The 25,090-nt window shown below is 46.7% G+C and overlaps 1 protein-coding gene across 6 annotated transcripts in view; it reads left to right on the forward strand.

Annotated features, from left to right (window-relative positions):
• The first annotated feature begins 1,470 nt into the window (after positions 1-1,470).
• Positions 1,471-25,090, forward strand: part of LOC112429915 (calcium/calmodulin-dependent protein kinase type II delta 1 chain) — a 76,249-nt gene continuing 52,629 nt past the window's right edge. For 2 of the 6 annotated variants that reach the window (XM_076888401.1, XM_076888412.1), the window contains exons 1-2: positions 1,471-1,794; positions 3,852-3,946. In XM_076888401.1, the coding sequence (XP_076744516.1) occupies positions 1,733-1,794; positions 3,852-3,946 (157 nt within the window). In that variant the 5' untranslated portion in view covers positions 1,471-1,732. The remainder of the gene's footprint in view (positions 1,795-3,851; positions 3,947-25,090) is intronic. The other 4 variants (XM_076888370.1, XM_076888378.1, XM_076888386.1 and 1 more) reach the window with 2 other exon arrangements.

Raw genomic sequence — 25,090 nt, forward strand, 5'->3', positions numbered from 1 at the left:
GCGGTGTCCACACAGCCATTCAGCTGTAACACAACAGAAACATTTACATCAGTCTTTCTAACGGCCTCCTGATTTCAGATTAGACTGGAGATGGTGCCAGTTCAGCTCTTTAAGATCTTACTGCAGCACTTGATTTAAAAGTGTCTTTTAAAGTACCTCAAGGATCAATTTGCCAAAGTACAGACCTTATCCTCAGAGTCCTTTCTGTACAGATAGGAAGCTTCTTTTCCTGTACTAGGTGGCCACTGATTTATCTCAGTTTTGCTTAAATCTTCTGTAAGCATAAAGTCTGCTAACACTTCCAAACTGACAACAGACAAATGCACCATTCTTTTCATGTGCTTACTGTAACTCTGTAGTCTTGGCTGGCCTGTGGAAGTGGAACTCTGTGACTCTTTCAAAGTAAAGACAGATTCCTTTTGGTCCTTACAAACCACAGTGAGTAGAAGTATCATTTCAAGCCCGTGGATTGAATCTTGGTATCATTTCTACTCAGGTTGGACATGTTACATGTGTTGAACTGGTTTTTAAAGGTTAAGAACATTAATGAACTCCATCCTTTCCCTCAGTGACACAAAGACTGTTAGCACCACAACAATCTCCTCATGATTAGATTGCTGTAACTCGCTGTACTTGGAAATCGTTCACTCACGTTGTCTCGTCTGCATCTGGTGCAGAAGGTTGCTGCAAGAAAGTGATGGGAGTGCAGACTGTGTGTTTTGGATCAAGCTGTGTTTTAGCACATCACTCTATATTTTATTTCATACCTTTGTCCAGTTTTCATGTGGAAACACAGCTCCTCCACCCTATCAAATATCTCCCATTTATCTTAAGTTAATTCCTGCCTTCAGAACCAGTTGTTGGGACCTTTTCAGTGGAAATAAGGGTGAATTAACCAACCTATAAGCGATAGATATGATTTTTGTGACTTTTATTTACCATCAGAAATAGTTGTTTTGTTCTGTTAAACGAAAGAGAACCGTGTGTTTTGCGGACCAACAGCCTGGATTTCAGCAGGGCAGACTTGCTGCCTGTAGAGGGAGCCCTTGTGCAGGATTCCCAATAAGGAAGCGCTGAGGTGAAATTGTGCTTCATCAGGCCCGCGGAAAAAAGCGGAAGTTGTGCTAGTTTCCTACAAAATAAAACAAAGCAAAAGAAGTAAAACGGTGGTGCTCAAACGTGACGTGAAATAGGTGGAATAATTGAAATATTGAAATAACATCAAATTTATTTTATCAAATATGTATCATGAACCGCGTGAACCTTAGTTTAAGAAAAATAAAAAAGAGGGAAAAATCACGTTGAGATTAGGATTAGTTGGTGTGACATAAATATCAGATAAACCTCAAATTGAATATTTGCTGTTAATTTTGCCAAAAATACCCACGTCACACGAGGACGTGAGAGCGCGGGTCCGAAGTTGGCTTTATTGTGGTTTCACCACCGGAAGTGTGTCCGTGTGTGTGGCCTCGTCTTGACTGTGGTAACTAATCCAAGCGGCAGAGACGAGCGCAGCAGTAGGTCGCGACGTCCAGGACTGAGCCGAGGTTTGCGAGCGGGACCGGGACAGACACGCGGAGGCTGCGCTGCTTGCAGGACTTCCGCCCACAGGACCTCCCGGCTGCGCTTTCATTTCTTTCCCCGGCGCGACAAGTGGCTCTTTGGGACTCGGAGGGATTCGTGGAGACTGTTTACCGAGCGAGCTTCCAGTTCCCGAGTCGATCACCTCGGCATGGCTTCAACGACCTGCACCAGGTTTACCGACGAGTACCAGCTGTACGAGGAGCTGGGGAAGTGAGTTCGTGACTCTTTGTGTCTCTGAAGTTACTGCTGCTTTCAGTTGCTGCCGTGGAGTCACGGAGCCACCTCCGCCTGCCTGACCCCACCTTGAAGGGTGCAGTCGGCGCTGTGGGCACTTCACTGTACCTGTAGTCTTACTGTCAGATATTGTAGGATCCGTGTTCGACTCCACGTCTGTGATACTTCGTGGCTGTTTCGGGACTTTATGAACCCCGCCCGTCAGTACCGAGCGCGTTAAAGGGTCCGAGGGACCGACTGAAATAGCTCCGTGTTTTAAGTGTGGCCTCTAAATGCTGCGTGCTGAGGAGAAAACACGGCTGAGGACAACTTCTGTCAAAAACCAGTCAGTGTGTCATAAATGCAGGAAGTTGGTTTCGTTGGGGTCAGTGGGGTCACTCGTAAACAACGACGTGTTTCTGTCCACAGTCCCGCCCCTCTGTGCATTCGCTTCATCACGCATGCACCTGAACCCGAGCTGGCTTTGGGGAGCTGTGGTTGATCTCGGCCTGATCTGGGGTCAGCCTGAACGGTCATCACGTCACTGTGGTTCATTCAAATGATTGCTTCACTTTGTTATTCTGACCCGAACAAAGACTTGAGTTATTGCGGGCCTTCACTGAAGAACCACTGGATGCAAAGTTGTGTGAATGATGTAAACTGGATGCTTTGCCGCTGCTACGACGAGGCGCTTCTTAGAAAGGCCTGTTTGAAGCCTTCTCCAGTTTACATGAGCAGGAAGCAGGTGTGGCTGCTGATCAGGGATCTGCTGATGCTTCCACGTGTGCTTCAGCTGATGACCTCTGACCCGACCTTTAGTCTGAGCTCCGAGAGGATGTGCATATACTTGCCTGACATCCACCTGATGCTCACCTGTGTGTGGTTTAGTTTGCAACCCGCAGTCACTGAAAGTTCTTCTGGTTAACCTGTATGTTCAGCTGTCATTAGTGTGTCTGTCTGTGTCGACAGCCGTGCAGCACTGAGCTGTGGGTGACGCACAGTAACAGCAGAAGACGTGCTGATAAGAGCCACATGGAAAACTGGGTTACTCTGCAGCATGTGTGCAGGATGCTGGTTCAAACACGGTCGGAGCAGCGTGCTCCGTCCTGCCTGATGCTGTTTTCAGCCTCCTTCATCTCCTCTTACGCAGAGAAACTGGTTCTCTGTGTCGATGAGCAGAGTGAAACATCGTGTATCTGCGCAGACACGCTCGCGTACAGGCCTCCCAAATACACTATGTGTAGCTAGAGCAGCGATTGGTTGAAAAGAGCGACAGTGAACGTCAGCACAGAGAGGAGAAGAAGAAGCGCGAGAAGGCAAACGAAACAAAGACAAATGATTCAAAAGTTTTTAAAAAGCAGACCCTTTTTCCACTTTGCTACAACAAAGTTCTTCATGGATGAGGACTTTGCATAGTTTCATATGCAAAGTCATCAGTTTTACTACGAATGATGTTCAGCACAGTCGAGCTTTGTTTGTGGCGTTTGGCTCAGTGAAGCCCGTCACAGCGCCGGGTGCTAACCCGGGCTTTCTTCTGTAGGGTCACAGAAAAAGGAGCGCTGCCTCGCTCGCTCGTGTTGAAGCGTGATTAAAGTGCACCAGCGATGTCGAGGCGGCGACTTCAGGCAGAGCCAGAGAAGTCTGTCTGTGTCTGCAGCAGAGCATGAAGCCTGCTTACACGTGGCTGTGGACACGGGCAGCTGCACAGCTGCTCATTCGTTGCATGTTTCACTCACTTTACTTCACTTGCTGCTGGTTTAGGAACAGAAACAAGAAGCTGAAAATAAGCTGCTTCACAACGATCACTCTGCACGCTGAAAAGGGACAAGTGGGGAGTTAGACGGCCTCTGACTTGTTGCAGTATCACCGTCGAATGGTGCGTGTTGTACAATGGCTCTTGAAACTTTGGACTCGTGACACCGAGACTCGACCGGGACTTTCAGATGTAACAGTGCAACAGAAAACACTTTAAATGTCATTTTCACAGCTGTCTTTGCACATTATGAGGAGTCTGGTTGTGCAGAGGCTGATCCCTGCTTCATTGTGTCCTGTAGGGGGGCCTTCTCTGTGGTGAGGCGGTGCATGAAGATCTCCACGGGGCAGGAGTATGCTGCAAAGATAATCAACACCAAGAAGTTGTCTGCTAGAGGTGAGTACATGCTGCTTCAGGCTCTCACTGCAAACATGCAGCGGTGGCTCACTCAGAGGGAATAGCTTCTTTTTAGCCCCGTCACGCCTCAAACCAGCTTCCTCTTTCTTTTTGGCTCTATGGTTTTCATGCCTCTGCCATTGCTGCCCGTGTCATCTCAGTAGCAGCCAGATGTGGTCGGGTTTCACTGCCTGCAGCTTCAAATTCACTTTTATTTTCCGTGTTTGTTATTGCATCGTCACAGTGGCACCGACAGGAAGAACGGCCTTTTCACGACTCGTTCTGCTGTGTGAGCCGGTGATTTGTGATGAGGTCTTCACATTAAAAACATGATTATAGAGCGTTGCCTCGTGAACTTCATGTGATGGTGTCTGTCCAACCCAGAAGCTTCTCTTTTGTCTTTAAAGTTTTCATCTTCTTACTAACAGAACAAAAACAACTTCATCAGTGTCCGTGCAGCAGGAGCCCAGGCGTCCGCTGCTGTCCAAGTGCTGATCGGCAGAAGCACGGCGCACAAACGGAAGGAGACGGGCTTGAATAGATGGGCCGTGGTGATGGAGAGTGACTGCAGTGCAGCCTCTCAGGAGGGGAGCAGGGGTTTCCCTGCAGCTAGCAGCTGTGTGGAAAGCAAAGGGTTTGCAAATGTGGTTTTAAAAAGGGAGACGTGCAACAATGAAACAAAAAGAAAAAGACGCATTTAGCTGCTGAGAGATTAGGAACTCATTTTAACCTTGTAGCCTTGGAGGACATCATAACCAATGAGAAGGGAGAGCAGGCACGGTAGATGGTTTGTCCCAGGGCTGAGCGACGATGATCTCACATCCCTGATATCAGACGTTTGTCGTGCTGACAACGATATTCATCACAAAACTTTTGTTTTCTGTAACTTCTGTGAGTCTCGGGCAGCTCGACCTGCATGAAGTGTTTTCAGCTGGGCGTCGTGTAGCTGCAGTCGAGTGGTAGATGAGTTGGAACGGCCGCGATTTTCTTTGTATGCATTACACGGCGTGCTGCGGGGCGGGGCGTGCTGCGGGGCGGGGCGCGCTGCGGGGCGCGGCGTGCTGCGGGTCGGCGCGCTGACGGCTCTTTTTAGCATCTCGTCCCTAAATACAATTTCACCTGATTCCGTTTATTTTGAAAAATCTCAACAGGATCTTCAGCTTTATTGTGAAAGGTTTATGTGGAAATAAACTAGCGGAGCCGCGCGATGCTCGTCGTTGCCCTCGCTGTTGCTAACGACAACGCATAACAACAGTCGCTTGTCCGTAGTGTGGTCATTTTAAATATAAGAGGAGAGAGAAGGCTAAGAAATTCTACATGAAAACGATGTAAATATCAGCGTGAACGGTTTATTTTGAGACACAGACATGAATAAGAAAGATGGACGTTTCACATTCATGTCGCTTATATTGAGCTAGTTTGTCATAAGTCCACGCCGGGCTTATTTAGGCTCAATGAGGAGAAGAAGGTCAGTTGGACAGAGGAGCGTTTATAAAAGAATTGCATATAAATCTAATGGGGCTGTTCACGAGGAGAAAAACATCCGTCCTAGTTTTCCATCACTCAGCGTCATGAGGTGAAAATAATCCTAGCTCTTGAGGCAGAGATGCAGATGAGCCCTTTGGGTTGCGCCTTCAGAATAAGTGAAATCCCAAAGAAAGCCGATATGATGCTGCTGTCTTTTGGCCACATCACCACATTGCTCAAACACAGCTCGCTTACGCGTAAGCACCGCGTTCTGGTTTACAGGTTTATGGGTTGGTTACCTTCTGATAAATCACAACATTCACAGTGACATCTCTTCATTCAAATTGTGAAATCCCTTTAATCTGGCCTGCAGCACTTTAGGATGTCAGCACACAGCCGGAGGACAGACGCTCTGAAAGTCAAACACATGCAGATACGGTGGCGTGCTGATCCGAACTGACGGTCTCGTTCAGGGAGAGGCCAGAGTGCCACCAATGCCACGGCTGCTTTGTGAGGAGAAGTCCTAAACAGAAGCTCCACCTGAAAGTTCTTCTGTGTCTGCAAACATCACATCAGCAGTAGTTCTAGTGAAGGAACACGTGGTTGCAGAGTGCTGCAGCTGAGCTTGGAAGGCTTTCTGATAGATCTCACTGAGAATCTACACGTCTGTGATGGGGACTGTTCTGCATGTTAATCTGCTGTCACAGTGTGGACACTTCATTTACATCATAATGAACAGTAATTATGAAATAGTGTTAAACTAATAGACAATGCTGGGAACGCACTGGCAGCAGTGTCGGCCCTGAGCTGCCAGCACCATCACCCCAGCAGGGTGAAGCAGCCAAGGCAGGAGGACAGTTTTCAATTAATGGATTTTAATTTTGATGTTCACACTGGAGATTGTGCAGCTTTGAGTTGCCACCAGACCTGTGTGTTTGTAGTCTCTAATGACGATCGTGAGTAGTGCAATGATAACAATGCAACTGTTTGTGCTCACAGACCTTTGTGCGGTACTGTCAGATGTTGATGCAACATGCAGTCTCCCTCAGTTCCTGAGTTGCCACCAGACCTGGAGACCCCCCCCCGGCCTAAACAAGCTGGCACTTGTGAGGCTCAGAGTGCATCGGTTAATTTGAAAAGTCATTACCAGGTTTTGCTAACACGTTAGCAGGTAGCTATTACCAGTAAATGTGTTTGTAGTCTCTAATGACGATCGTGAGTAGTGCAATGATAACAATGCATGTAACCTTTGTGCGGTACTGTCAGATGTTGATGCAACATGCAGTCCCCTCTGGAAATCGTTGGTTCATGTGTCACACTGCCAGCGTAGCAGACACACATGTGGACAGAAAAGCACTAACCTCAACATCACTGAAGCAGTGCATGGACTTTCCTTTCAGGCTCACTGGGGCTTCAGAAACGGTGATCTTACCTGTTACACCGCACCTAGAAAACGAGGTGGTTGGACAGTGCTGGGTCAGGTGCCACTTTTACTGTGCACACAAGCATTGTGTGAGTTATGAAGTAAACTTGCATATGGAACGTTAAAGCGAGGAGTCATTTGTGCTCTGCTGTCGAGCGCTCCTCCCAGGCTTCCTCGTGTCCGCTGTGAAGCAGGTTTGTCGAACTTGGATGAGCTGTGGGCCCTGCTGGCGCCGTCGTCTCTTTGGACACGTTAGTGTTCAAGTGGTACAAAAAACAAAACACCCACAAATGTTTCCTAAAATTTAATTTCAAGTATCGTAGAACAAGACAAGCTGCAAACGTGACCACAGATCTTTCATTGAACCACCAAATAAACACAGCGGTCCTCTGTGTGCACGCGTGGCAGCACGAACTGTGATTGTATTTAACAAAATAAAAGCGCAGTACTGCACTAACACAGCCGATCCCTCAGCATCTTTGCACTCTGCTGTTTCCTCGGTCAGGACCGTGATGAAGGTTGCTCTGGCTAATCCGTCGGGCTTCGTGTTGGGCCCGTAGCCGGTAACTGTCAGAGAGGCGTGGAAAGGCTCCAGCAGAGCTTTAGAGTGTCGGAGGGGAACACGGCGCACAGTCTGGACGGCTTGCTTACAGCCGGGCTCGTCAGGCTGCAGCTGTTGTTGTTGTTATATTTACATGCTTTCATCTTCCGTTTCTTGTCGGTAGAAACTCGTACTTTCTCTCTGCCTCGCGCTCAAACACACACAGTGGGAGGGGCAGTCCCACGCTCTCTGCAGCACAGACTACACTACCCATGAGGCTACATGCCTCAGTCAATGCAGTCAACAACAAACAAATCCTCCCTTCACAGGTCAATTCACAGGTTATAGTTCGTCACGTCAGTGTAAGGGGTCCCCGGGCCGCCAGTTTGACACCCCTGGTTTAAAGTGCATCTGCATTCTAACCGGCTCTTCAAAATAAAAGCATAATACTGGAAGAATCCCGAACATAACTACAACACCCAGATGTAGTGAAGTGGAAGTCTTCACTGACGGCAGCCTTGTATGAAGGACAAAGTCAGACCCAGTGATGCTTGGACTCACCAGAGTGGAAGTGATCACTTGAAGACCCACCGGCTGTGGGAAAGCTCTGGTTCAGGAGCCCTTTGTTGTTGCTTCTGGAAAATACCCGAGGCCCAGCCGCTCGATGTGAACTCTTCATCCCCATGGAAACACAACGAGATGGGAAGCTAAATATAGTCTGCGGGGTCATGTAGGTGTTGAAGTATATTAGAGTGTTTGTGCTGTTGATTGTGATCAGCGCTCAGACACAGCGTAACACAAGCACTCCTAACACACCGAAACCCACGAGCCGTGACCCCTGACCCCTCAGTCCTGGTTTTATAGGGTCGCATCAGTAAAGTGCTCAGTCAGAGGTGTGTGTGTGTGCATTCAATGTCACAGGCTTAACACAGCAGTTACACAGCAGCCTTCCTAAGGCCACACATGAAAGAGGTGGATAAAGAGAGACGTTGTGCGTTACAAAAGGAAGATGCTGTAACACAAAGCAGAGCCTCGTGCAGCGTGTACAGCTCTACATGACGTGGTCTCATTGTGTCCACGGCTCATCCTTCAGGTCTCGACTGACCCACATGGTCTAGGACTTGAATGACCAGTGAGCTGTTCGTGTGACAGAAGTGATGACTCAGTATCCCTAAGTGCACGTCCTTGTGTGTCTGCCATCACTTAGACAGCTTCTCATGCCGAGGGCGCCCGCCGCCTGCAGACTGCAAGCTGCACTTCATACATCCTACAAACAGGCAACGAGAGACCAGGTTCAGGAGGTTCTGTGTTTACTTGTGAATCTGTGCAGAGCTCAGGCTGCTGGTCTCAGAATCCTGTGTGTGTGTCCATGTATTTAACAGGCGGTGTAGTTGGACTCTGCATGCCCACCAAGCTTTATGGAAGCAAGAACAATCAGATATATGAAGCTGAACATTTGTAAAGTAGGGTCATGTTCACACATTAGTTTATGATGCTTTGCACGTGGATGGAAATGGTCCTGGTATGAGTCGTCCACCAGAACTTAAGTCACATTTTGTAGAAGAACGTTAAACAGTTGAAACCTCGACAAACAATAAAAGGTGAAACGCATAGAAAGCTGTCAACATTCATGTAGGGGTGGGGGTTCCATATGCAGGCACTAAAGTTCACTAATCTGATTTTATTTAATGTTTTTATTATGGTATTGATGCATCTGCACGTGGAAAGCTGTGTTTAACCCAGGATGGCCTCTAACTCCAGTCTGATCTATCAGTGAGGGAGCCACAGTTTGTGTATCACTGCGAGTGCTGCAGATCAGCTCAAGTGTTTGTGTATATATTAGAATATTGGTGATTTCACCCCAGACTTTCTCTTAAGTGAAGCACAGCTGTGTGCAGCAGGCTAAAAATATCTCATCAGACCTACTCAGGGGAGCATGAAAAACAGAAAGTAGGCTGCCGTGTAACAGAGCAACTGTCAGCGGGCGTGAGGACTCCCCAGTCCGAGGCAAAAGGCTGCCTCAGTTCTCATCCGATCAAACGATGGGGAAGCTAGGCTTTTGTTTGGGTTTTCTTCAGCTAAATGTCATTAATGATATTCCTGTTTTAGCTCTGACTAGCTGCACATAAAACGTGAAAGAAGGGTGTAGCAGAGCAGGCCATCTCCTGGTTGGATAGTTGGTGGTTCGATCCCTCGAATCCTTGGGCAAGATACTAACCACAAGTTCCTGGAGTATGAGTGCAGGTTAATGATGAATACAAAGGAAAAAGTGCTTCTACGAGTGGGTGAGGCGTGCACTTTACACTTGTTTTTCCCAGTAGAAAAGCGCTGTATCAGAACCAGGCCATGTACCATTTACCATTTGGAGAGAAGATAAGAAATCAGAACATCATGAGACGTGGAAGAGATCAACAAGAAAGATGCACAAGCAGTAGAACAACTTCGGTCCGACAGCAAGACGCATTAACAGAGTCCAGGAAACGAGGCCTCAGCTGTTCAGCTGTAGAATATCAGTTTGCATAAGTTACTCTGGTTTCAATTCAATTTTATTTATATAGCGCCAAATCACAACAAAGCCGCCTCAAGGCGCCTCATAGATACAGAGAAAACCCAACAATCATATGACCCCCTGTGAGCAGCACTTTGGCGACAGTGGGAAGGAAAAACTCCCTTTTAACAGGAAGAAACCTCTAGCAGAACCAGGCTCAGTTTTTAAGTGGAGTGGATAAATTCTGCAGGTCGTTCTTGTGTTCATCTCGCCTCCCTCCGCGAGCCCCGTCATGCCCCTCCCTCCCTGGGACTGCTACAGGTTTCCTCTTGCTTAAAATGCACCTTTAACTTCCCACGGTGACCAAGTGCTTCTGCAGCTTTGTTAGTGTAACAGTCATTTTCACGTTTAAGTTCAGTTGGTTCCTCTTGGGCGTCCGGGTGCCTCAGCCACATACTGAGGGTGAATCCACGTGGAAGGAAGTCCCTCAGACGTCTCAATGTCATGGCTCATGTCTGTGACCTGGTTCATTGCCAAAGGTTGGATTTAAAGCTGTGATTCAGACTGAGGAATTGGAGGCTCAGTTGCCAGTGGTACAGTCATGCATGTGTCCATAAGTTGAGTGACTTCTTGGTGAAAGTTTGGCTGCACCAGCTTTTCCATCATTAAGATGCACATGAGCTTTGCCTCCAAACCTCGAGGCAGGATTACGAGTAATCCTTGAGCTACTCTGCCAGAAGATGATACTTTGGTCTTTTTAGCTTCAAGTTACCCTGGAAAGTGTGCAGCGTTTTCTTTCATTGGTCGTAGCTTTGTTAAGTCGCGAGAACCCTCCTGACCCACAGACACAAACTGGAGTAATTCCTTTGGGCTTCACTCTAAATCCTGATTTAACCAAGTAGGGCAGCCAGCTGAGGGACAGGTGCCTGTTTTAATTAGGCTTCTTTGTCTGTCAGACTGGGTGCTCCTGTGGAGGGACACCGTCTTCCAGTGGTGCGCTCCTGCACCTTAATAAACTGCTGGTTGGCTCAGTGAGCGGAGAGTCGTACTCTGTCCTCTCAGTCATGTCCTTATCTTGGTTTACTTTAGATTTCCTGCAAAGGGAAAGAGGGAGGGCATTGTTGCTCATGACCTCTGATGGTTCAGTCCGTTGTCCATTGGTTGGTTGTGTTCATTGGTTAATGTGTCCGTGACCCATGAAGGACTCCCCCCGTCCACCTACCAAACACCTCCCTGCTTTGTATCGTGTATTCGTGTAATGGCCTACAAGTGCGCCGGTTGTGGGAGGTTCCTCGAGCTCCTTAAAAGGAAAACTGGTTTTCTTGAAGTCGGTGGTTTTGAGGAGTGACAGGAAACAAAACTATAAAGGAAGAGGTAGGGCTGCTCAATTAATCGAATTTTAATCACGATTACGATCTGGGCTTTCAACGATCATTAAAAATGACTGAGCCGATTATTAGCCCCTCCCTCATTTATCCGCGACACCTTAAAGGCCGGTCCGTGAAAATATTGTCGGGCATAAACCGGTCCGTGGTGCAAAAAAGGTTGGAGACCGCTGATTAAGAGGACCCGAGGGAAGCTCAGAAAGCTAAGCAGAAGTTATTTGGAGAGGAGAGTGACTGCCGTTGGTTGAAAAGAGAGGTAAAAAAACTTCAGTGGTGTTGCACACTATGTTATATTATTTTTTAAAGTCATTGTTAACCCTTTAAAGCCGGTCAGAGCAGCACGCTCCGTTTTGCGTAACTAGTTTTAAATCCCTGTAGAACCTGAACCGTGTAAGCTAGCGCAATAATTTGTTTTGCATATGAAACCGGAGGAGTTGTACTTACATCTGATGCCATCAGCTTGTCCTCGGTCACGGTTTCCTTCCACATATAGCTTTTCAAAAACTGCATAAAAAGCTCTTGCAGGAACAAAAACATAATATTCCAGAAACACGCTTTGCCGATCCGATCAGCTGTTCAAAACACTTCCCACAGTGAAACAGACGTCAGCGCGAACTGTCGCATGTCCGCCATTTCCTGGCCGAAACCGGAAGTGACGTCATTTTCGCGGAAATGTAGTTTTTTTTACTTGTAGGCCTTAAAGGCCTATACTGGTCATGTTTGACTTTTCTGAATAGTTGCTGGGATGCTTAGAACTCGAATTGCACTGCTGGAAATAGTTTATTTTGATGCACCTGCTGTTTTCTTTGCAAATTTGCATCATAGGATTGTTTTTTGTTTTTCCTGCAGTATATAAAAATTGGTGTATCTCCAAAATAAAACTATGAACACACTCAAAATAAGTTTCCTGTTGTTGTAAACTATTTTTTGCAACTTTTTTGTATTTAAAGTTTTGAGGGATAAACCTCTTAAATTTCTCCAAGTAGAAATACATGTAAAAAACAAACAAAAATGATTTTCAATTTTTTTTTTGTAGTTTATTGTACTTTTTTGCAATTAATGTAGTTACTATGGACTTAATGCATACATATTATTAAAATATGGGCTATAACAGTTGTGTAGCAACTTGAAATGCTCCCATAAATGGCACTACAACATGTAAAAATATAATATAAGCTCTGGCGGACTTGGTTCTATAGTAGGTCTTAAAGGGTTAAATAAATATCGTCAAATAATCGCGATCTCAATTTCAGTGAAAATAATCGTGATTATCATTTTTGCCATAATCGAGCAGCCCTAGGAAGAGGTGCGCCCGCTGAATACAAGGCTCAGATTTTGAAAGGTGCAAACTGCAACAAGCCATGAAAACATAAAAACTGCAAACAGCTTTGGAGTTTTAACTCTGTCACTTTATACCTTTCAGATGCAAAGAGCTGTAACCTCCTGCTTTACGTTGGGTTTGATGAGTATGTCCCTGCTAAATAGGTTTGCTCCCTGGTGGGGGTAAATCCTACTCCGGGAATCAAAGAATAATTGTTTCAGCTCATCCTTCATCATTCGTGCAATAGAAATGATTCTCTGATAGCTTATAGATGTGCTGCTCAAACTCACCTTCATATATCAAATTGCATCCTTGGTGCCTGAAATACTGAAACACACAACACCAGCATTTAATGATGTCTGACGTGTGTTATCTTCTCCATCACTAACCATGGGGATTGATTAGAGCATCAATAATGAATATTAACAGCGGAGCACACGGTGTGCACAAACAGGCCGACGTAAGAAGCTGTGGCCACGGTAAGAGCTCTTCTTCTGACTCAGAAAGAAGCACTGAGAAGAAGCTGCTTCAGACAGATTCTGCTGCGTTTGTCCTTGCTACCTGTTACTCAGGTGGGATCCTCGTGCTGAGATCATTTTTGCTCTGTTAAGGATAATCTCAGAGACAAACCGTCTGTATGATGGGATCCAAATGATCCGCCCAGTGGGCTGAATAAAAAACACTCAATGCAGTCGGAGCTCATGCACGGCTTGTTCAGTGAGTTCTGGATGGAGGTGGACGTAGCAGCGACCTTCTTTATTCTCCTTGCTTTACATGCACAGAAGAATCGAGCCTCAAGCGTACAGGGAGTGCAGTTCAGGGACGACCGTGTTTCATACATGAGTCATTGCTTGTAGCTTTGCTTCCATGAGTTTGAGAAATAACATGAAGTGAAGTAAAGAAGGTTCAGTATGCAAAGGCAAACTCGGCGTGCACGAGTGGGCAGAGTAACACTTTGTTTCCCACAATGCAACTGTTCATTTCAGATTGGTAGTGAGGGACCACATGTGGTTTCTAAGAGCTCTAACTTTACAGATGGCTCAGTTTTGACTGACAGCAAAAGAGACGGACCTGTTGCCATGTTTGTACAAGCTGACCAGATCGGACCTTAATCCACATCTTCTCCTCACTACTAACTCTTTTGTTGCTGCATGACGTTTCCATGACAATGTGATCATGCAGACTGGGATCATCACTGAAGTGTTGTCGGCTAGAAGAGCAGCAGAGTTTCAGTTGTTTCTGGGCAGCGTTGTGAGCGTCTCTTTAAGACCTTTGAATGCTCAGCTACAGGACAACAGTCCTTTGTTGTACTTTTACAATTTATAGTTGAACAGTCACGACTAATAAATAAGTTAGTTGGATAAACATAATTAAATAAATAAATAAAAACGAGCTGTGAGTCTGTGATCCAAACAAACAGGCTTCCAAACCTGTTTGGTTACTTTTTAGTAACAATCGTTAAAACTGAGGAGTTGCTCTTCGGTTGAAACAAACGCTGTCTTGAAGGAGAATAAAGTAAAAGAATGAGAGGTGATAAAGGAAGGAAGAGCCTCGTAGGCAGGTTAGTGGTGTGATTTCCTTAAGAGCAGTGAGGCTATGACACAGGCTGAGCAGATCTAGAGTGACTGGGAGATTATGGTGTGAAGCTACAGAGCACTTGTGTGCAGAGAAGCAGGGATGTCAGCCAGGAAGCAAAGTGTGTGGGTTCACTTGATGGAAGTAGCACTGATTGAGCTGCGTAGGTGACGTCGCTGTGAGGGGTGACGTCTCTGGTCCACCAAAGATATAATGTTTACTACAGATACCCGAGCAACACACACTTCATCGTTTCTAAGCCAGGTGGGCGTGGCTCTCTGAAGATGGTAATGCCAGTCAGCCACCACTTTATTGCTAAACAGGCAGCCGGTCCCTCACCTGGAACAGTGAGTCACGGCCTCTCCATTGGTCGACCTGGGACCAAGTCATCAGGTCATAATTGATGGTGGATGCGGGGAGTGCATGATCCTGCTGCAGGTTCACCAACGCTGCTTCTTCAGACTGCTTTTGATAACTAACAAATGCAGACCAGGAACAGCCCCAAGAGCTGCGGGTGCTCCAACCCGTTCATCTATCGCCACGATGCGGCCCTCGTCATTGCTCCAGTCCTTTGGCTCTTTTCCCTGCTTGGAACACATTAAAAAGACTTTGAAGTTTCTCAAAGCCCTGAATCAAAGCTAACGGTCTGCATGAATCCCACCGTGACTGCTCTAAAACCCACTGTGCTGATGGACAGAGGCAAAAACCTGTTTGTAACCGTGACAGCATTTTTCTGCAGCACCGCATCAAATGATCGCATGTGATTGTGAGACAAACCTGTTGCCGTGGGAACTCTGTTTGAACGCGTGGCGGCGTCGGCTAGATAACAGAGGACCTGAATGTCTTTGTACTTCACTTTAAACGCTGTGAGTGGGCTGTGCTTGAAGGCCTGTGGGAGTCTCCCCAAACAGACGACGACCCGGGCATAGAAACGCTTCCAGTGAGATCGGGAGTGTTAGGAGTTCCCGATATGATGACTTTGCTCTGGTGGATTAAGTATTTTTATTAAACTGAATGTGTTTTTATGGCAGAACTAGTCAGCTGCTGCACTTGAATGAACTGCTTCAGAGACGACTGCGTTCGATGTATTTGCTGTTTTTATTTCCCGTGATGTCCACTAGATATTAGTTTGCCTCAGTAAAAGCACTCTTCAGAGAAACGTCACAAACAGTTATGGAGCTTTTTCTCTTTCAAAGACTTGTTTGTATTTGTTAAATGAAGGACGCTCTGGAGAGAAGCAGCATCTCAGCGTCTCTACTTCACAGTTGTCCTTTCTGAGAGAACAACCCAGCCGTGATGCTGCTGAAGTGCCAGCAGTCAAAGTGTAGCAAGCTCTGATTCAGCTGAATATTTGGTTCGTTTTTAGTGCATACACAATGACTCACTTCACATTTCTGTGGTTGATTCCAGTTTATTTTCCATCTTTCAGGGAAACGTCAGATTTCTGGAGCAGAGCTAAACAGCCAGTGGTTGTAGCGCCTGGCACGTTTCAGCTGCAGCCTCTCTGAGCGTGCAGCTGCCTCTGAACAAGTCTCTCCCCATCATAGCGCCTCTCTCCAGCTCCCCTCAGGGAAACGGTCTCCGTTCGTCGATGCATTTGTACATGTGTCAGTCTGTGGCGATACTAAACGTATTGTACAGTTGCTAATTGTGAATAATCTTTGAATTCTATCAGGATCTGAAAGGATGAGTCTGAGAAAAAGCACTGAAACAAAATGCCTAATGAGTTAGTCTGTCCTGTAAATCCCTGCTCTGCTGTAAGGCTGCGATATGTAAAGCCTTTCCCCCGGCATTCGTCCGTCCGGTAACTGATGCAGACTCTTCCATGGGTGGAGCGATGTGCTCATGCACCGACTGATTTGTGCATTTAGAATTTCTACGTTTTGTCTGTTTCAGTGTTAATAGTTTTTAGATTATTCATTTGAGACGTGCCAGTCGCACAAAAGACGCTTACAGTGGAAAAAGAAGCCACTGTCTCGTTTTCCCACCGTTGATTTAAAAATAAAGTATTTAGTTTTTTCTGAACATGGGCCACGGCCTGTCCTTCTGTTATGAGTAAATGGACCGACTCTTACGTAGCACTTTTCTGCTGTCCACACAACATTCATGCACTTCTAAACTCAAACTGAGCAACGCTGAGGCCACACTCGGGGTCAGGATCTTGCCCGAGCATATTTGGCAGACTGGGGAAGCCAGGAATCGAACCACCGACCTTCCCGTCGGTAGCTGACCTGCTCTCCCTGCGCCACAGCCAGCCCCTGTATAAGACAATGAGTTTGTGTATCCATTTGTCATGTATGCCACTTTGCTCTGTGGTGTTAAAACATTGCCTGCTTCTCTCAGCTTCAGCCAGCATGTTACAAACTCTTGGGCACATAAATCGGGCGCTCTTATAAAAACGATCGGTGAAAGGCTCGGCCTGTCGTCGGTGGTCAGTGTAATCGCCCAACCCTACTCCGCTGTAAGCACAAAGAACAGCACGACCTCTGCATGAACTTTCCAGACCAGGCTAGCCCCGTTAATCTTTCATGTTGGAGACGACTTTCAGGCGGCGCAGACTGCCAGTGTTTCAGTTCGTTCAGCTGCCCCGTTAACCCCGTGCGCTGTGACAGTAATTTAGATCGTTTGGATCCTCTCCCAGCTGTGGCTCGCTTTGGCGTGGACCGCAGTCCACAAAGAAACGTCTGATTAAATGGAGGGAAATTATGCGTTTGATTGATTTTCCTTTTAAATCAGCGCTGAACAAACCTGTAAAGCTTGTCTGCTGTAACAGCGCTTCAGTGCTGGGACTGTTGGTCATCACCTCGTGTGGGCCTGCAGGTTCAATCAAAGGCTGAACTCATTATCAGTTTCTTTACCCGTTTGGATTTAGTGTGGGAGCCGTCACGGCAGCTGCAGCCTGAGATACTCGAGGTTGTGTCACACCGCTGTTGAGATTAAACGCCTCCACTCGAGGGTGACTCACTTCTGCAAACTGCCTCCGTGAGCTACAGGAGACGCCCGTGTGTGTTTCAGAGGTTTGGTGTGTGAGAAGCTGCAGTCCAATGCAAATCGATGCACAGACGACTCCCTGCTAAACAAATGAGCTGTTGTGGACGATTCAAGCGTCTGTGTTATTGAGACGTTCTGAAATGAGACTGTCAGGATTAAAGAGAATATTTCTGATCCTGTACGGCACATCCAAACGCACATGTTGTTCCGGCGCTGACTTTTCTCATTGTCGTCATTTTGAGAAACGACAGTGAGACCTGCCACCGGTTTCCTCCCACTCAAGCCTGAGATCCAGCAGCCTGAACAGGCTCTGATGTCACACTTCTCCTCTCATTATGACCGTGAGAGAGTGACGGCCTCATCGCCACGCCGTGGATACGACTGCTCGACGCTGTCTGATATAAAAGCTTGGCCATCTCAGACTCGAGTGATGGTCGTCACAGCTAATCAGCGCTCTGCGCTGTAATTAAAGCAACTGTTTGACCTCAAATAGCCTGTGTGGCTCAGTATAGCCTCATTCCAGATCGTGTGTCAAAAGCAGAACCTGGGCCTGTGGTGGATTTGTGTCTTTGTGTGTAATCCAGGGTTTATAATCCCACTCTCGTGCTGTCGTCACTGCGGCCGGACACACCTCCCCGCTCGCTCCCTTACTTGGGATTATGTCCTCCTGATTGTTTCCTCAGACGGTCCCTGAATCTGCAGGACCGGTTTCAACATGACATCTGTGAGGAGGACGTGGCAGTAGCAACAGCTGTGTCCTATAACGGTCCTGTGCAGGCCGACTACTTTCCTCCTGACCTTTAGTCCAACCGTGACCATCAGCAGGAGTCTGGAGAACAACGCGGTGACGCTTTAGGATTATATGATGGATTTCTAGGACTTTCCTCACACACGTCTGTAACACACGTGTGCTGCGGGCTATCAGTAGGACCGGTTTCTTCTTTAATCGCAGGAGATTAGAGTCCTGATCTAATGCGAGTTTGGCGTCAGGCCATGTTTCCTGCAGGAGCCGTGTTTACGTGGACACAAGTAACCGGATTAAAAGCCTAACCAGAATAAAAGTGCTTCATGTAAACACTGACCTCACCCGATCCCTCACATCAAACTCTCCCGGGTTCTGCCGATCGTCCTTACAGCACGTGTCTCCTACGTCAGATATGTCGCTGTGCTGTCCGTGTAGACGTAGCAGGACTGAGCTACGTCTGGAAGATGACAAATATTCACAGACAGAGAGGTGAGGAGGAGAAATCTGTGACGAGCAGTGAGGTCGCAGTAAAGTCCAGATCCAGACACAGTGTTATCACAGGTCGTCACGTGGGATTAAAGTTATACGTCCCATTTTTACCGTCACAGCATTTACGTTGTTATTGCAACGAGTGTAAGTATGTCATCAAAACAATGTGAGTAAAGATGCACTCATGGGAAACACCAGGAGAGCCTGTCACAGCCAACAACCATGAAGGAGGATCATGAACACCGACTCAAACGCAGCTCTTTAAGGTTTCAGCGGCTTCAGGCAAACTGTGAGGAGGCCCATTTGCTCTGCAGGAAGTCTTTGTCACTTTACCTTGATTGTGATTAACGGCGTGGCAAAGTAAAGAGGAGTCTTTCAGTCAGTGGTTAGTGGCGCTGTAACAAAACGGAAATGACAGCAGCTCCTCAGTTATGAAAGGGGCGTGGGGTCAGTGGACCCTGAGGCGTGTGGTTCAGTTGGGTTTATGTCGGGCCAGACGCCTCAGTGCGCAGAGGTCACCGCAGAGGTCACCGCAGAGGTCACCGCAGAGGTGCAGACTTTCAAACTGCACGTGGCCTCCAGATGAGCTGGCGTGGAGACTCCGCTCAAAGTAACAGGAAACAACTTTATTAAGTGACCAATGTGTTTCGGCTCGTGGCTTCATCAGGGTCGTTAAAAAATGTCATCACTTTTTTTTTATTTAAAAAAAATACTCAATAAATTGAAATGGACCAATCGCACCTTCACAAATAAACCAGCTGACCAGAGCTTTCCAAGACCTTAGCTCTAATTTTTTTACCCCTCTTATCAGGTATCGTTGGTGGTTCTTTAACCCTTTAAGACCTACCATAAAACCAAGTCCGCCAGAGCTTATATTATATGTTTACATGCTGTGGAGCCATTTTTGGGAGCATTTCAAGTTGCTATACATCAATACAACCATTATAGCCCAGATTTTAATAATATGTATTCATTAAGTGCTTAGTAATTACATAAATTGCAAAAAAGTGCAATAAACTACAAAAAAATTGAAAATCGTTTTTGCTTTTTTAACATATATTTGTAGTTAGAGAAATTTAAGAGGCTTATCCCTCAAAACTGTAAATACAAAAAAGTTGCACAAAATAGTTTCCCACCACAGGAAATTTATTTTGAGTGTCTTCATAGTTTTATTTTTGAAATACACCAATTTTTATACACTGCAGGAAAAACGAAAATAAATATTATGATGCAAATTTGCAAAAAAGCAGCATGTGCATCAAAATAAACTATTTCCAGCAGTGCAATATGAGTCCTCAGCATCCCAGAAACCACACAGAAAGTCACAAAGTCAAAGATAACTTTTAAAAAGACCAGTATAGGCCCTGAGGCCCTGATAGTAAAAAAAGACTACATTTCTGCGAAAATGACGTCACTTCCGGTTTCGGGCAGGTAATGGCGGACATGCGACAGTTCGCGCTGACGTCTATTCCAACGTAGGAAGTGTTATGAACAGCTGATCGGATCGGCAAAGCGTGTTTCTGGAATATTATGTTTTTGTTCCTGCAAGTGCTTTTTATGCAGTTTTTGCAAAGCTTTATGTGGAAGGAAACCGTGACCTAGGACAAGATGATGGCATAAGATGTAAGTACAACTCCTCCGGTTTCATATGCAAAAAAAATTATTGCGCTAGCTTACGCGGTTGCAGTGCTACTGGGATTTAAAAATAGTTACGCAAAACAGAGCGTGTCCGCTCCGACCGGCTGTAAAGGGTTAAAGGTCCCTGATACATGTGGATCACTGTGAGGTGGCTTGGGTGGAAACTTCCAGCATGTAGTAATGTATTCAGATCAGTAGGTCTGGAGTGCAGCGAGGGGGCGGAGATTTGTCTTTTTGTTGGTACTTTGGTGTCAAGGGTTAAACTTCCTTCGTCCTTCGCTCCCTTCCAGAGTAAAAGTGCTGCTCCAAAGACACAAGTGGTAGAAAAGGGTCAGTTTGGTGGTTATATCGAATTGCTTCTTCCAGGTGACCAACAAATAGTCAGGCAAAACTGGGCGCCATTTTTGTTGCCATTGCCGTGTCAGATTCGCACAAGAACAGTGTGTAGAGAGCTTCATGGGTTTCCATGGCTGAGCAACTGCATCCAAGCCTCACGTCCCCCTGCACAATGCAAAGCGTTGCATGCACGTAGTTGTGGAAACACGCCACCACTGGACTGTCGAGCCGTGCAGGAGTGACCAGTCACACTTCTCCGTGTGGCAACCCGATGGATGAGTCTGGCTTTGGCTGCGGTTGCCAGGAATACAGTCCTTTGCACGTTTGGTGGACGGGGGATGACGGGGGATGACGGGGGGAGGTTCGTTCTCAGGAGTTGGGCTTACTGCTCGTAGTAAGCCCAACTTTTGTGCAGTCATGTTGGAACATGACTGCACAAAAAAGTGATGAGAATTAGCTCCTCCAAATTTGAGACCGTGCTGCTCAGCTGGAAAAAGTTGACGGAGTGCTGACTGGGCGAGGCACGAGTTGAAACATCTGGGGATCTTGTTCACGAGTGAGCGGAAAGGCAAGAGATTGATAAAGGTATCGGTGTGGAATCATTGATGCGAACACTGTGACGGTCCATCGTGGTAAAGGGAGAGTTGAGCACAAAAAGCGAAGCAGTCGGTTTACACCCTCACGATGGTCAGGAGCTGTGGGTCAAGAACAAGGTTGTGGACGCAGCAGAAGTGAGCAATAGTGGCTGGCCTCTCCTGTATTGGAGCGGAGCTCAGTGGAGAGCCTCTGTGTCAGATACAGCCAGTCGAGGTGCTTCGGCATCTGTTTAAGATGCTGGAGAGATTATATTTCTCAGCAGACCTGGGAATGCCTCAGTGTTCCCCCAGAGAAGCTGGAGGAGGTGGCTATGAAGAGGGTGGTGCTTGGGTTGCTCCCACAACCCTGGATAAGTGGAAGAAGATGGATGGATGGAGTCCACAGCCTTCAGTGAAGTTCACCTTCAAGCAGAGAGAGGACACAGAGACGGCTAGCAGCACATCTGCTGTTGGACGTCTGTTAAAAACCAGATTGATGTCACTGTGCATGCTAGTGAAGCTTTTTGTCTGTGCAGCCTCCACTGCGTGGCATCAGCATGAGGCCAGGCAGGTGGCATCATCAGTGGACGCTGCTGTGGGCACACGGTCCGCTGTTATCAACAGCATCCACCCTAACCCCAGCTCAGGGCGTAGAGTGCCGACACGCTTCAGTGGCTGAGCGGAGGAGGATGTGCTTCAAATGAAAACGCAGAATTTGGCAGTGAATAAAAATAAAAGTGGAGAAAGATGATCCCTGCAGAGTCACTGTTCATGTGGTTCATTCAGCGTCTGTAAGCTGCAAACATTTACACGCTCGTGGCTCCGCCTCTTTATGTGAGGGAGGTGCTGTAAACAGGAAGAGGACAGACCCAGCTGTTAGAGAGGGGGAGGGGGGCTGCACGACCAGCTGGGTTTCACTGCTGCCCCCCACCCCCTCCCCCCCGGGGCAGCGAACTACACAGAGCTGCTCTTTTTATTTATTTCACTATTTTTAGCCCACGCGGTTCAGTAGGTTTATGTGTTTAAAACATGACGGAGTTTAGATTCTAGCAAAGTGTTTGTCTCCATCCTCAGCTACCCACAGCACTCAAGCTGGGTTTCATGCTTCCACAGCGTGTCAGTGCGTCCTCTTTGCTCATGTTTACTTGCATTTACTGTTGTTGGTGTTCAAACATGGGACAGAAGGCTAACCACATCTACACGCGACCACGGTTCCACACTTTGCAGCAGGACTGCAGGAGGGTCGCTTTGAGGCCAGTGACCGGCCCGTGACCTCCCGGTAACCTCTGGTTGCTAGGCAAATATGTGTATCCCCGAATGATTGGTCGGCAGTTGTGGCAGGATGCCAATAAGATAAGATAAGCTTTATTGTGGCATTAGGCACAAAGAAGTTGCTCTAAAACTCTGTCAGTGTGTGTTCTTCCCTGTAATAGATGCATGGCCCTGCAGCCTCCTGCACCCCTGACTGCCTCTAACCTCAGTGGGCTGATTGAAACCAGGTGTCACTGTTTCAGCAGCTTTTACCTCACATCCTCAGTCCTCTCTGTACCCACGGTTCGAGCCTTACACAGACAGGGTGAGGAGTACACTCTCTGAACGGTGCATCTCAAAATTGACTCCCGGCAACATTTAGCAGGACACCCATTGGACCGTTGGGGTCTTTATGTAACCAGCAACACTTCAGTTGTTGTTAGCAGCATACGGATGATTGTAGCCACATACTTTCATTCAACTACAGGTGGATGCAGAGCCTATGTTCAAAGTCAGTGAACAGTTTACCCATCAGTTCTCTGCAGCTTCACAGAGTTGCTTTGTTGTTGACATCAGCTGTGACTTGTTGTTTACTTTGTTTTTTCTAACATAAGTTTAAAGTGTTTTCCCCGTCTGTCATTGGGACAAAGAATAGTATCCGGTCTATGCAGCCGTCTCCTCAGTGAGTGAGGAACTGCGTTCTTTGGTTGAATGATCAGAATAAGTCTGCGTTTCGTCTGCGTCACACAGCTACCACCAGGTGAGAGGAGTCGATGTGTAGCTGAGCTTTGATAGAGCTTGTTAGCCCCACACTCAGCTGCGACTCTGGAAAGACTCTGAGTGAGCTGAAGGTTCAACTCCAGCGTGTCTCTGTGAGGAGCTGCATGTCACCGTGAGCAGCACCGATGCAGCCATCACTCACAGGAACAGCAACGTTTCCACTCAGAGGGCCTCAATCAGCTGCACCAGGGCAGCGGTGTGATTGAAATTCACCCCACGAGGCCCAGGCTGCATCACTTAATGACATCGATTTTCTGGACAATATACAAACGTGAGAGGATTGGAGGCTTAAGAGGTCCTTTATTTATCTAACTAAATGCTGTTTCTATTATTTTATTGATGCCATTTTAAGTGTGATCCAACTGATTTAGCCTCCATCCACCATAAATGCTTATCCAGCTTGGGTTGATCCGCAGATTACCACAACACGCTTTGAAGCACTGACAGATAACCATTTGTCCACTACTCTGGATGACTGTGGGACATGAATTGGTAATCAGCCTAGCAGGCGTGTCCTTGGGTCAAAGAAACCCACAGAGACACAGGAGGACATAGAAGCTCCTCACAGCGAGAAGCTGCAGTTTCCAAACCAAACAGCCTCCTGAGATGTTGCTTCCTCTGTTCAGAGGCTGCAGTTCTTCCACTACAAGCTTGTACTTGTGACAGTCTTTCAGCTCGTCCACACTCATTACTTTCACTTTGTGTGGAAAAAGGTGAGCAGGCTGAAAGCTGCAGGGCAAGTTGAGCTGGATTCTGCCTGGCAGCTAAACGTAACAACAGTCGACTGCATGAAAGGAAAGACGACATTTTCAGCACTTGATTTCATTCAGACCGTCCTCTGGCTGCATGCCAACCTTTTAAAGTTGCATTTTCACTGAGCACGTGGCAGCAGACTACGAAGGTCCGCTCAGCAGTGCAATCCAGCAGCCTTTGAACCTCCTGAACACAAGCAGGAGGAAAGTGCTCGTCTCCTCCTGCACAAATGCAGTTTCCCTCAGTAGTAGATGATCAAAGATGTGAGAGGGCAGCAGAAAAGATTTAGATTTGTATTTCAGAGGGAGATGGTGGATAGATCAAGCTGAGAGCAAGCAAAGCAATGCAGCACTTTTTCTTTTTTTCCCCTTGTTGCAATTAGGGCTGCCACGATTAGTCGACTAGTCACGATTACGTCGACTATCAAAATCGTCGACGACTGATTTAATAGTCGACGCGTCGTTTGAAGCTTTGTAAGATCCCAAAAGACGCAGGAATAAGTAGCAGGATTTAAGAGTGTAATAACGGACTGAAACAGAAGATGGCAGCACTGCATGTACAAGGATGCCAGCTGCCGTTAAACCCCGAAGAAGAAGAAGCTGTGTCCCAGAATTCATAGCGCGGCCCAGCTCAGTTTCCAACAATATTAAAGCTAGTTAGTTTTAATATTACTCTTATTATTCTTTCTGGGTCACAAAATAAACGTTTAACATATTTTCAGGGAGAATGTAGCTGTGTAAACCTCAAATATCTGCTCAGTTTATCAGGACACCACATATTTTCAAAAGCGCTCCGACGTTTTCGGAGACGTCTGTTACCCACTAGCTCGATAGCTAGCCGGGGGCTAGGCTAACTAGAGCCGTGAGAACACCGGACTCCCGGCAAATCGTTTTCAAACCCACCGCCGTCTTTCATTACTCAGGTAAACATGATATATAAGTCACTTAGATAACTTACAATGTTATCGTTTGGCTTTTTGTAGTATTTTATTTGTTCCTGAGTAAATCGGTTTGGCTGAGATTAAAGTTTTTACACAGCTGAATAAACTCAAGCAGACAGCTGATTATCAGAAGTGTGAGATGCTCCAGAATTTACTCCGGTGTCCTGTTATAGTTTAGATAGAAGGAGTTTATTAAACTTCACCGAAACAATCTGCAAATTTCATTAAAATTTAATAAACTATCATCTTGTCTTTATTGTTAGTTAGCACCTTAAACACTTAAAGCTGTAAGCTAATGATAGTTATATAAGAGCAGATGCTGCTGGTGCAATAAGCTGTACGTCTAATGGATCTGATTAGTCGACTAATCGCAGAAATAATCGGTGACTAGTCGACTATCAGAATAATCATTTGTGGCAGCCCTTGTTGCAATGAAGAGAACATCT

Source organism: Maylandia zebra, linkage group LG2 (assembly GCF_041146795.1).
Source record: "Maylandia zebra isolate NMK-2024a linkage group LG2, Mzebra_GT3a, whole genome shotgun sequence".
Taxonomy (NCBI): Eukaryota; Metazoa; Chordata; class Actinopteri; order Cichliformes; family Cichlidae; genus Maylandia; species Maylandia zebra.